This window comes from Watersipora subatra, chromosome 11, assembly GCF_963576615.1.
Source record: "Watersipora subatra chromosome 11, tzWatSuba1.1, whole genome shotgun sequence".
NCBI lineage: Eukaryota > Metazoa > Bryozoa > Gymnolaemata > Cheilostomatida > Watersiporidae > Watersipora > Watersipora subatra.
The window spans coordinates 36,970,776-36,985,209 of record NC_088718.1 but is presented as its reverse complement, the minus strand read 5'-3'; the positions used below and the strand labels follow the sequence as shown (position 1 = coordinate 36,985,209).

The window sequence follows — 14,434 nt, the reverse complement described above, 5'->3', positions numbered from 1 at the left end:
AAGGGGACTTCCTGTCTGAACATCAACATGGTGGCAGTGTGTCCTTCTTTGCCTTCAGAACTATCTATTTAATCCTACTCTTAGCTGATTGCTAATAGCCATCCATTGCCTATTCTTAGCTGACAATCATGTCTAAGCTTGAGGCACCACAAGGATTTGACTTTTCATCACCAGCATCGTTTCCAGAATGGTTGAAGCGATTTAAACTGTATAGGGTAGCTACTGGCTTGTTGGATAAGGACGGTGGTGTACAGATAGCAACCCTCCTCTACACGATGGGTGGGGATGCTGAACAGTTGTATGAAACATTTACATTTGCTGATGATAACGAGAAGAAGGATTTTGATATAGTTTCTAAGAAGCTTCTGGATTACTTCAACCCAAAGCGGAACGTAATTCATCTTAGAAGTATATTTCATACAAGAGCTCAGAGAGCAGACGAGAGTATTGAGAGCTTTATTAGGGATTTATACAAACTCAGTGAGCATTGCGAGTTTGCAGCAGAAAGAGACAATACTATCAGAGACAGATTAGTCGTTGGACTGCTAGATAAAGAACTGTCTGCAAAGCTACAGCTGGAGGAAAACTTAGACCTTAGCAAGACTATCTATATGTCTCGACACCATGAGCTAGTCAAAAATGAGGTTGCCAAACAAGTAGAGATTGATTCAATTAGCAGATCATCTGCTAGCTGTGGCACCAGCCAGAAGAATAGCGACAGGCAGGCAGTAACAAAATCGTACGCCAACTACCAAGAAACCATTAATTGTAATAACTGTGGCCTTAAACACAAGAGAAGACAATGCCCAGCATTCGGTAAACAATGTCACCATTGCCAGAAGCCAAACCATTTTGCCAAGAAGTGCAGGAGTAGAACCAGATTAACTCCGGCTGCTGCAGAAATTGTCGATCAAAATATGCCAGAAGGAGAGACCTACTACTTAGATGCAGTGACACAAATACAGGACAACAGCGAGCCATGGTTTGTGAGTATCCCTATAAGCAACACAAACATTAAGTTCAAGGTTGACACAGGTGCCGATGTCACCATATTATCCAAAAACACTTATGACTTACTTATTGATAAACCTGTTCTATCTAAAGCCAATATTGAATTAAAGTCTGTTAACTCTGATGTAACTGTTTTTGGCTATTTCATATTGAACACTAAGTACAATGGTCATGAGTACTCACTCAAATGTTATGTAGCTGATTGTAGATCTAACCTTTTGTCTAGGAATGCAGTTAAGCATATGGCGGTCATCAGCTCTGTGGTTGGTGCTGTCGGGTGTGGCACGGCTTTCGCGGTCCGGCCTGGTGCTGTGTTGGGTAAGATTAAAGGGAAGCCTGTAACCATCAACCTCAAAAGTAACATAAAACCTACTTGCATCAATGCTCCGCGTCGCATCCCCTTCCCAATGTTAGACAAAGTTGACAAAGAGCTAAACAGAATGCTCAGTCAAAACATTATTAAACCGGTAACACAACCCACTGAGTGGTGCTCCCCCATAGTTCCTGTCCAAAAAAAGTCTGGCGATGTACGACTCTGCGTAGACCTTAGGGCTGTCAATCGCGCAGTAGTTAGAGAAAATTATCCAATACCATCCTTCGAAGAACTGGCAGCCAAGTTTAGCAATGCAACAGTATTTTCAACACTCGACGCCCGCAGCGGCTACCACCAAATAGCTCTCGATGAGGAATCAAGCCTGCTGACCACATTCATCACACACAGAGGCAGGTTTAGTTTCACACGCCTACCATTTGGGATATCCAGCGCCAGCGAGTTGTTTCAGAGGACCATGGAAGGAATTCTATCAGGATGTGAAGGAGTCGTTGTCTATCAAGATGACATACTTATTTTTGGTCGCGATATGCAAGAACATGATCGGAGGTTAGAGGTAGTCTTGAAGCGAGTTGCAGAACATGGACTGGAACTAAACAGCGACAAGTGCTCATACAGGCAATCTAAAGTCAAATTTCTGGGCCATATGTTCGATGCTAGTGGCATCAAACCAGACCCATCCAAGCTGACAGCAATTGAGGCCATTGGTCATCCCAAAGATGTTCATACTCTTCGACGTTTTCTTGGCATGGTAAACTACATGCAACGATACATCCCGAACCTCTCACAACTCGCCAGCCCACTAAACAACCTGCTAAAGAACGACAGTGTCTGGACCTGGGGACAACCACAAGAGGAGGCGATGAAGGCCATAATAGAACGTCTTAAAGGTTCTCCCGGCCTTAGATACTACGATAAAAAACTCTCAGTTTCTTTGTATGCAGATGCATCGGCTGATGGTTTAGGGGCAATGATCTGTCAAGAAGGTCGTTGTGTGTCATTTGCATCCCGCACTACTAATGAGACCGAAAAAAACTATTCCAACATAGAGCGTGAGCTCCTTGCGCTTGTTTGGGCTTGCGAAAAATTTGACCAATACTTGCGCGGCTTGGAGAAATTCGATCTAGTCACTGACCATTCCCCATTAGTCCCCATGATTAACGGAAAAGACCTGAACACAGTCCCACCCCGTTGTCAGCGTTTACTGATGCGTCTCATGCGATATAATCCGGTGGCAAGATATCTTCCAGGGCCACAGATGGTCGTTCCTGATACTCTTTCTCGATCACCAGACCTTAGTGATGTGCCAGACGTAAAACTGACTGAAGAAATAGAGGAGCATCTCACCTCAGTAAGAACAAATCTCCCCATATCTGACACTAGAATAAACAGCATCATCAGAGCTACACAAAAGGACAGCATCTTGGTAGAAGCGCTTCATTATACTCTAGATGGGTGGCCCAAATACAGCAAAGATGTTGTCCCAGCACTACACCCTCTATTTCATGTACGCTCCAACCTATCCGTTGCAGAAAACATGCTTCTCTTTGAGAATAAAATAGTAATCCCAGAGTCGCTGAGGGAAGACATACTTGCCGCAATACATGAAGGTCATTGGGGGTTGGAAAAATGCAAATCTAGGGCAGCACAGGCGGTTTGGTGGCCAAGCATAAACAGCGATATTCAGTCCCACATAGCAGCATGTGAATTCTGCAACAAGCATAAGCCCGCCAATCAAAAAGAGCCCATGATTTTACAGAGCGTTCCTGAAAGTAAATGGCATACCATTGCGACAGACTTACTGGACTACAAGGGTTCAAAATACTTAGTAGTTGTAGACTTATACAGTCGTTACATTGAGATTATTCGCACTCAAAACACCACATCATATATCATAATCCAGAAACTCAAGTCCGTCTTTGCTCGCTGGGGAATCCCTATCAAACTAGTTAGTGACAATGGTCCTCCCTATAATAGTTATGGATTTGCCAAGTTCATGACTGACCTTGGTATAGACCATGTGACTAGCAGCCCGTATTACCCCCAGTCTAATGGGGCTGCTGAGAGAGCCGTTCAAACAGCCAAGAAGATTTTGTCACAAGATGATCCAGCAGCTGCCTTGATGACATATAGATGCTCAAAGACCGTTACTGGATACAGCCCTAACGAGGTAATGTTAGGTGCCGATGTTAGAACATCACTGCCCAGGCGTTTGACTAAACCTAACGTGGATACTGAAAGAATCCTGGGGAATAACTTACAGGCCAAGATGTCCGCCAAGAGGCATTACGATCAATCGGCTCTCAATCAACCTCTCAATCAGTTGACATCTGGTTCTCCTGTTCGAGTACGAACCAATGGAGAGTGGAGTGACCAGATCTATGATGTAATGGGCACGGCCGGAACACCCAGGTCATACATAGTTCAGAACCAACAAACTGGGCGCAGGTTTAGGCGGAACAGGCGCCAACTTTTGCCGTCACAAACAGCTCAATCCAGCGACTCATCACCATCAGACCTCACTGCACAATGCTCACCGCAACCACCAACGCCTAGTCAGCTAGCCAATCCACCATTACCCATAATTGACAACCCTAGCCTTACTGATAGCGGTCACAAACCTCAACCTGTTAATCATCAAGTCTTGCCTAGGCGTACCACCAGGTCCGGTCGTGCGGTTAATCCTCCTCGCCGGTACTCGCCATAGTCGGTGACCGTCATGTGCTTACTGATGTGTAACATAATTTTTCTAAACTGATTAATATCGTTATCTGTTGTTTTTTTTTGTTGTTAACATAGATTTTTTGGAGTTTACATGCTCTTTTAACACAGGTTATGTTATTGTGTTGTAGTTGCTTTGATGGGGAGGATGTTGGCTGTACATAACTAACTCATCTACTATTCTATTAACTCTATTATTATACTGAATGTCCTTGACCTTGTTCTTACATATTGTTGTAACCTTGACCTGATTAAATAAAAAAAGGGGACTTCCTGTCTGAACATCAACATATATGACTGTCAGAAATTGTGACTTCGTGTTAAAACTAATAACATATTTATTAGTTGTCAATGGCAGGGCTTTTCCGAGGATTTGTAGGGTGTATGGGTGGGCGTTAATAGAAAAAATACAATTAATTGTTACATCTTGGTGGGTATTAAATTCCCATGAAAATGTATACTAAATAAAAAGTCTTGTCATACTTTACATTTTCATTTTTTGTTTCATTTTTATTATTACCATTTATTAATAATATAGCACGACGGAATAGTTTGATATAATATAGTTTTGGTCTAGTATTAGCTAGCTGAGATTATGAAAAGTTTTTCTAGGACAGCCAGCTACCCACAGGCTGACTGCTAAATCATTGAAATTAAACTTGTGGGGTTTTTGTATGCCTTTTGTAGTTTTTTTTTATTTTACTTCTTTATCTTCTTAATTAGATTAGAAGAAAAAATCTATCTGTGCAGCTAGCTAAATAATTGGATTGGTTGGCTTGTGTTGAATTGTGGTCAGATCTTGGTTATATTTCACAACTAGGCCTACAACCTTGAAAATATAGCAATGATCATACAAACGTCTTCACGTCACAAGCAAACCAATGCACTGGCTGGCTATAAACTGGGTTTGCTTGGGCTGGGCACTGGAAGATTACAGGATTGTTATAGACTGATTGCATTCATTTATTAAATCATAGGTAGTATAAAATAAATTTAAGCCACCTTAGATAATGTAGTTATCCCACAGGCCAGATCCTGACTGGTTGAGATCCCAACCAGTTAGGGTATAGCCAATGAACAAACCAGTCTATCATATTGCCGTAAAGCCCAAGTGCTCATGGTGGTTTCATAAATCAGCTAGGAACTTGCCAACCTCCTCTATACTACACTGTTGCTACGGCTACAAAGTTAATATCTAATGCTACACAAGTTTTTCTTACTCTTAGCTCTTGTTTTAATTAATGATTTGCTGTGCATATGGGTTAGCTGTCAAACAATTAAATTTATTTAGCTACACAGCATTTATACAGTATGCAAAACCTAGAGGATTACCTGCATTCTATAGAGTTTCATAGCATTTCTCTATAATATTCGTAATACCAAAACTGAACATAAAAATTTACTCGAATGTGCTAACTTTGTATTTGCTACTTTCTTAGGAAATAAACTACCTTTGGTATTGGCCTATATCACAGGCCTGAAGGATATACCACATGTAGGCCTAAACCCACCACTTGAAATATGTTTCACCCATCCGGAAGACGTGGTAAATGTGCATGAAAGAAATATACCTTATGCCAACACTTGTGAAAACTTATTCCATTTGCCAGTTGGTGTAGATTCTGTGCAACATTGAACACCGTATTCTTTGAAGTTGGATGTCTCTTCTTTAATGCCTAGACATATTTGAAATGTTTCCTCAGTGCTGTATTGCTAACGACCCATTGTAACTTACTGTTACAGTACTTCTATAATTGTGCTACATGGTATTGCATAGCACTGTATTACATCTATATATTCCATGCCACATTCTTTTGTATACTATATTTACATGTTGTTTCATTTTTGCAGAATAAGTGTTTTTCTCTCCACTAGGGAGTTTTATTCAAGTGCTAACAACCCATTGTAACTTACTCTCATACTACTTCTATTATGCTACATGGTATTGCATAGCACATGTATATATTACATGCCACATTCTTTTGTATACTGTTTACATGATATTTTTCCTTAGTAATAAAATAAAGTTTATGAACATAACATTTCTACGACTGGATGCTTGCTATACGGCAGTATGGATTAATTGCAGGACATTAAATACAAGGCATGGTGTGTATTCAGTGTATTATGCTGTTATATTCTTCAAATAGGACATAACATGGAAAACAAGTTTAGTTACTGAGAAGCTGATTGGGCAGATAATTATGTTTGTATAAATTGTAATGGCACCTGAATCAACTGGTGAATATTGATGCCACATATGCCTAATGTAACATCTTACAAGTCATCGCAACTGACTGAATATCGCAGTACCCTGAGTCTGCCTCAACCATTGTGAATGCGGTTATGATGCTTTAGAAGGCATAGAACATATAGTTACTGAAGATGCACCAGCTGAAGTTACCAACACCAAGCAATGTTACCAATAAAAACTTTCCGCTAGAAATGCTTACCCTGTCTTATAAAGTTAGTTGAACAGCTACAAAGTTTAAAGCTGTGTAAGTTATGTGGTCACACTCACAACTGCAAACAAAACTTAGCAGCTCTGCAATACGCTCAATTGTTTTATATGTAAGATTTAGAATAGATAGATGCACAGATACGAACATGTATTTAAATTATTCTTTTGTATTTCTTTAGAGGAGCAGTCGCAGCTGTATAGAAGTCTTTGGCTGCCTCAATGGAGCAAGGAATAATGAATTGGCCATTAAGGTCTCGCACTAAGTTATCTTCCCTCTCAGATTTATCAACACCACGTTGTTTTGGTTGCATGCATAGAGTAATAACGTCATCTATATCCTGCTGTTCAACCATGGTTTTATGATCTACGCGACCTGAAAAATTGATAAACAATTAACTGCAAGCAATTTAAATAACTAGCCTCAGGTTTTTCCTAATCGGATTGACAAGCAACGCTGTGCTTTTAAATGCAACATCTCTTGCAGTATATGTATATATACTATGAGTGAAATAATGTGCAGCATGGTTATCGGGGTAACATATGACACTAAAAAATTTGGAGAATTACCTTGCAGTTCGGGATGCCCGTACAAGACAGTAGGAATGCCACCTAAACTATCGCCAGTTGATCTTCTTGTATGTTGATTCCAGTCCATCATGATTTTATGAAGTTTTTGTTTGACAATATGCATAAAGCAATATCTGAGACACATTCTACAAAATACAACAAATACAGTGAAGTTGTCTTCTCTCCTCAAAATTTCTATAATTTATGTTTTGTCACTAAGTAAAAGTTTTAGAACAAAATATCTTTTAAAATTTATAACCATCTTATGACTAAAATTAAGTTGCAAAATTGATAAAAGTTCCGTAGCGTGACTCTATTTCCTAATGCTCAATAATAAAGCTAATAATAGCAATGAAAACAGGGAACCATAGTTTATAATAAACTGGTTGCTTTAGCGGAGGAAACCAACAGTTATAACAAAATGCTTGCGTTAGCGGAGCAATTGCACTCTACCTTTTCTTATACTTCGCTACTGACCCCTAGCATAGATCTGACAAACTATGAATTAATAGAGTACGTAAAGAAATACAACATCTAAAAGATAACTCGACTATACGGGCTTAGTCATAGCGTATTTTAAAAACGAGTAAAAGTTGTATGTTTTGTTTGCGCAGTTCTATGTTAAGTTAATTAGGTTTAAAGGCCCTATAATATAGGATGTCCAGCTATACTATAGCATGTACACATCTTTATAATTGGCAGTCTCAAAGTCCCCAGCTATCTCTAAATCTTTGAAGTAATTGAGGTAATATTGTAGGCCAAGCTGGCGAGCACTTTGCCACTAAGATAGGCTATAGGCTAGAAAACAACAAGCATATACATGTATTTTGCAGAATCCATAATTTTTTTACAATGCAATAAAATCCTATAGCATTCTAGGAATGTTTATACCAAGATGTAGTTTCTAGCACTGAATAAAAAACAAATTAGCACTGATAACAATTTTACATTTAAATAGTTTTAAGAATTTCTCCAATGTACCTGGTTATGTGTAGAAGAATCGTACAATACCGAGTTCCTGGTCATATCATCAGTATGACATTCTCTAATAGTAGCCTGAATGTCTTCAATTAAGGTATTTTCTGTTCCTCGATCCATTCTAATACACCTTGGAACACCTAGTGCATGGATATAAGATGAAAAATTGCTCTATTTACAGCACAACAAAACTAATTAATGCATTTTATTGTTGCCAAGTGCCTATTATAAATTAAATTTGTAAAACGGTAATAAGTTTTAGAATATTTTTTGTAAAACATTGTGCTATTGATAAGTTAAAGAGCTACTTAGTTAGACAATCAACTATAGCTGCTAGAGTGACTACATAAAGATCACACAATCTGCTAAGAACCAATTATATTCTTTACTACCTTTGATGCAGTTGATGTATTGGGTAAAGTTGCAAGCTACATATTTAGGATCATTATTTGAATGTCCCACGTCCAGCCAGAGAAGCTTCTTACTGCACATTTACTGCACTCTTGCTATTCATGGTTTGATAATATACTGCTTACTACACTCTTGCTATTATGTGGTTTGATAATATACCATTTACTTTGCTCTTGCTATGACGTGGTTTGATAATATACTGTTTACTACACTCTTTCTATTACGGGGCTTGATAATAAATTGTTTACTTTGCTCTTGCTATGACGTGGTTTGATAATGTACCGTTTACTACGCTCTTGCTATTATGTGGTTTGATAATATACCGTTTACTTTGCTCTTGCTATGACGTGGTTTGATAATATACTGTTTACTACACTCTTTCTATTACGGGGCTTGATAATATATTGTTTACTTTGCTCTTGCTATGACGTGGTTTGATAATGTACCGTTTACTACGCTCTTGCTATTATGTGGTTTGATAATACACTGTTTACTGCACTCCCACTATTACGCGGTTTTTAGTTTAGCAAATTTGGTCATCATAGGGTTGATATTTTATACGATTGTAAAATTGATTTCTTTATCTTGCTCAAAAAGTTTCATGCTAGTAATACTAGCATGTTGGAAATTACTTCACATGTAATTCCAATATTTCATGCTAGGATTAGTTTTCTCTTTGATATGTTTTTAACCAAATTATTGTTATTGTGCTTTTACCACAAGACATTTAAAACCAGTATTAAAATGCAAAAATTTTTCAAAATCTTGAAATATTCACATTATTGGTCATCTTACACTTTCAACATTGAAGTATGCATATGAAAAATATTTTTAGTGCAAGTTCCTTGATATGGAATGGTAAGTTCTATTTAGTTTCAGTTTAGTTTCTACTGTCATGCAATTACTACAGTGATCAACTTATAATCTTGGGAACATGTGTATACCTTTCTTTCACATTTTCGCAGTAATATAGTGGTACATGTGAGGATCAACATGGTTTATATGGATGCCTATGACTGTACATTAGTCATACCCCTGGTGGCTGATTCACTTTACCAGAGAACCTTCAAAGGCCTGGGTGAAAGTGAAATGTTTTACAAACCTCACTGTTTTAGCAAAAAGAGTGTGTTATATTCTTGTGATTTTCATTTTAACAGGGTAATACGAGTAAGCTCATATCAGAGTACTAGTCAATCACTGTTTCCATGATGGGCAGTGCTTCGGAGTTGCGCCATCTCCGAATCATGGAAACGGCGTCTTCGCACTGAAATCACTGCGCACTGATCAGTGCAAAGCCAATGCAAATTTGCAGCAAGGAAACAGCGACTGCGCAGTGGCTGCGCATAGCTCTCATGCCGTGGAGACGGATTCTTCGAGGGCCATAAGCTAGTACAAAGGTTGTCCTGCTAATCTTGTTTTTTTCTATTCTTCCGATCTTCTTTCACTTAAATTTAATTATGGTCTGCATTCACGAGGATGATGAGGTGATTACTTTCTTGGACTTTGTTATCGATGCCAACACTTTTTGAAAAATAGGTGGCAAGTCCTAAATTAACGTTTAAATAATATATTACTTAAAAATACTTATTAAAAATATATTACTTTGTAAAAAGTGTGTTAAGGTTTGTAAAACCTTGTGAATGTGTATTGTAAATAAAAGTATAATGACGACAAAATCATAAAAGGCCGTTTATGACGTTCGGTATCCGCGATCGATTCTATTTGTCCATCAGGCGATTCGATTTATACAATTTCGCTTCTTTGGCTAATTTGCTGAAAACCACTGCGCAGCATGGAAACGTACAATCTCGTCGACTTCGGAGGGGGCTGCTTCGCAATACTGCGCACCATGGAAACATAGTGCATGTGAGTTGTTTGCTCAGAGAGAGCAAGCTCATATCAGAGTACTAGTCAATGTGAGTTGTCTGCTCAAAAAGAGCTAGCTCACATCAAAACAACTCTCTGAACAAGCAAATCAAATTCACATATAATGTGCCAGATGAATTAATATTAGAAAAACAAAAAGCGGGTGTAACATGAATAAGGTTTGAAATGCTGACTTGGCATCAAGAATGCTATGAAAGCTATATTCGCCTCTCATTGGCTCATGAAGGTTTCAAGCAATTTATTTGAAACCAAAATTAGTATAGATAATCCTTATTTAATACTTCATTTGCATGATATAACGGCAGCTACGATTTTTAATAAGCTCTTAGCTTGGGCAACCTAAATAAATAGCTTATACGTACCATGTATATAATACCATGTATACCTTGGTTGTATCATACCATGTACAAATGCGTTGTATAATACTATGTACAAATACGTGTATAATACCATATACAAATACAGTGTATAATTCCATATACAAATACGCTGTATAATACCATGTACAAATACGTTGTATAATACCATGTACAAATACATTGGATAATACCATGCACAAATATGTTGTATAATACCATATAAAAATACAGTGTATAATACCATATACAAATACGTTGTATAATACCGTGTACAAATACATTGTATAATACTATGTACAAATACGTGTATAATACCATATACAAATACAGTGTATAATTCATATACAAATACGTTGTATAATACCATGTACAAATACGTTGTATAATACCGTGTACAAATACGTTGTATAATACTATGTACAAATACGTGTATAATACCATATACAAATACAGTGTATAATTCATATACAAATACGTTGTATAATACCATGTACAAATACGTTGTATAATACCGTGTACAAATACGTTGTATAATACCACGCACAAATATGTTGTATAATACCATATAAAAATACAGTGTATAATACCATATACAAATATGTTGTAGAATACCATGTACAAATACATTGTATAATACCATGTACAAGTGCATTGTATAATACCAGGTACAAATACATTGTATAATACCATGTACAACTTATATATAAAAACTGAAAGAATAAAATGATTATCAGTATCAAAGGCTTTTAATGTTACATGTATACTGTTTACATTATACTGTTTACATGTATACTGCTTACATATATACTGTTTACATGTATACTGCTTACATGGCTACTGTTTACATGAATACTGTTTGCAGCGTTCTTGCTATTACTTGGTTTTTGATTTAGCGAAACTTTGTTTTGTAAAAGGGTTAACATTTTGTAAGATTGGTTTCTTCTCACTCAAAAAGATTCTATGCCAGTAATATTAGTACTAGAAATTCCCCTGTCAGACAGCCCACGATCAAAGTGATATTGGAAAAAGAAAAGGTACTGCCGGTTGAGAAATGCAATATTAGCAGTCAAATGACACTGCAGTGCAATAGGATAACTGCAATGGTAGCTGTAATGTACTGGGTGTGAGTGTTATTATATACAACAAACAGCAATAATGAAAGGAAAAGATTGTCTGTTTATACCTCTTCCCTGCAATAGAAGAAATGCAATATTAGAAGTAAAATGGCAAGCTGCTTTGTAATATACACAGGCTGGGGGGCTGTATATCATTGGTCATAGCAACCAATATAAAGAAGCTGTGATATTTATCTAGATTTCTGTATTTATATCCAAAACATTATGCTGAATTCAAAAATCTAAACAGATTTTAGCTGGTTGTCATAGAAATAGATGTATATCTATAAGAACATGTAGTCCTATTACTTAATTTTGCAGATGTTAAAAATGTCTTTGCAGTACCGTGATATCAGGCACAGCCGCAGTGTCATCAACAAAATCTTAGAAAATAATAATAGTAATATAATGCACACCATCGGTCATGAGAGCATGAGAGCATTGATCGGTCAGCAAATGTGTTTAGAGTTTTTTTTTCCATCCAAATAGTAGCAACAGTCTTGACTCTTGCCAAATTAACTCATGTGATGTTTTGTAGTTAAGAGACTCATATTTGTAATATCTTATTATGGTATTAATCTTCATTGATTGTATTTGTCCTGAGCATATTGTAATTTCTTTATTTATATTTATCCAATTGTTTTTAAATTAACTAATTTGATGTTGATTCATTAAATTTTAAAGAGGATAATATTTTTCAAATTGTGTTGGTTAATTAATATAATTGAAAATGACACCATTACTTAAACATATTTTGCAAATATTAATTATTAGTTTACTATTTATTAATAAATATACAAATCTTGGTTCGATGCGGTTCATAATGCCCATATGAGCAAACCGAAGTAACAAATGAAGATTCGGTTTCATTCAGTTTTCAGGAGGAAACAACTCTGAAATTGAATGCATAGCGCAGGTAGACATCGAACAGCTCTAATAAAATCTTTAGAAAATTAATAACAGTAACATATTGCATTGTCACTATATACTTCGATAATGTAAATGCAAATGATTATTCTTATAACTAAATCTTATAATAATCTTATAAAATCGATTAATTATTCTTACAATTAAATATTGTAATAATCTCATAAGAATCGTTAGAAAAATATCATCGTCATATCCTTTGCTTTACCTGCTTTGGACATCAGTTGGAATACCAAAGTACTCATGATAAGCGTCCAAAATGTCAGAGTCCGGTAGAATTGGCAAAAAAACGATTCCTTTTCAGTACTTCTACGTTAATTACAGAAACCATCGGCACTTGGACAATGCCATAGGCTGGTGAAATGTGGGTGTTTTTTTTGTGTAAAGCGCACAACTTAATGGTTCTATTCTCTGTTGCACGGCCTTATTGGCGTTTCGTTGGCCGGTCTTAATTTTGATTAGAGAAAATTTTAATAGCGATTTTAGGTCAAATTAATCTTTCTATTAATGTATAATCCGATCAGATGGGTTAATTTTAGGATATTGCGTCAACTTTTCAAAAACTTGGTAACATATTTAGATAGGTTTATATGTGTTTTGTATCATTATTATACTTAAACGACCCTCGCAAAAATGGTTAAATTTTTTGATGGAATTTCGGTACAAGGGTTTGGTAATGGCTGTCGACGGATAATTTTTTGGGAGTTGTGTGCGCATATGCATTTGTCATAAAGCTCCCAAACAATCGCTTCGCTCATGCTTGATCATGGGATTACTTTACAATTACATTCATGTGTCAATAACAAATTATGTTTAGTTGTCTTTAGTGAATATGGAATACAGATTACGTGCGCCAATTGTATAGAGAAAAACTCGGCATAAAGCTTTACAAACCAGCCTAAAATGGGTTGCATTCCAAATATGTGCAAAAAGTAATTTTTTGGAGACCCTGTAAGGTGGGTCACGGTTAAATTTGATAACGGGCTACCACAGAATGAGCAATGCTTATGTATTGACATATTTTGGTGGTTGACATAGTTTGTAGGCATGTTTGCATTACTGGATTGGTGTGTGCTGTTCATGTAGTGCTCGGTTTAGATGAGAAGCTACTGAAGCCTGGTCATTCAGATTACTTGCTTATGTACAAGTTCTCACAAGACCTTCTAGAATTTGTTCTTTAATGCTGTACAGTGGAGTGGTATGTAGTACAGTGCTTGTTTATTCATCTCATCCAAGTATAGCTGAAAACGCACATATTATGCTTTGCACTATGTGATTTCACCTGCTGGATATAGCTTTTTAGACCACACGCTGCTTTCGAGCAAATTAGGTCAAGTGGGCCAAGTCAAGGATGATACAAAAAATTATATCACAAAGCTTCAAGATAATTGGCGTCAAAACCTAAATATAATCAATTCATATATTGCTGGACACCATGATATTGCTCGACTATGAATCTATTTTCTTGGCATGTTTGATTGTAATGGGGACATTTTGGCTGATACCATAACTGCCTAACAATTTTGTTTTAAAAATCATTATTATTCAGCCCATAATTAAGCACCATTTCCATTTTATTTCCAATTGCATCAAAGGATAACTGTTATTATTTCAAGAGGCTGGAAAAACAACCCATCAGTAGAGCAGTTCCAGCATATCTTTAGGC

The 14,434-nt window shown here is 36.8% G+C and overlaps 1 protein-coding gene across 1 annotated transcript; it reads left to right on the top strand.

Annotated features, from left to right (window-relative positions):
• Positions 1–247: 247 nt before the first annotated feature.
• Positions 248–4,325, top strand: LOC137408802 (uncharacterized). Its single transcript, XM_068095389.1, has 2 exons — positions 248–986; positions 4,195–4,325. Exons 1-2 carry the CDS (start codon positions 276–278, stop codon positions 4,201–4,203), a joined length of 720 nt encoding a protein of 239 aa, XP_067951490.1. The 5' UTR covers positions 248–275; the 3' UTR covers positions 4,204–4,325.
• The last annotated feature ends 10,109 nt before the right edge of the window (positions 4,326–14,434 follow it).

Bases quoted from the DNA above. Each gene is read 5' to 3' on its own strand.
- LOC137408802 (XM_068095389.1), top strand. From the start codon at position 276: ATGGGTGGGGATGCTGAACAGTTGTATGAAACATTTACATTTGCTGAT.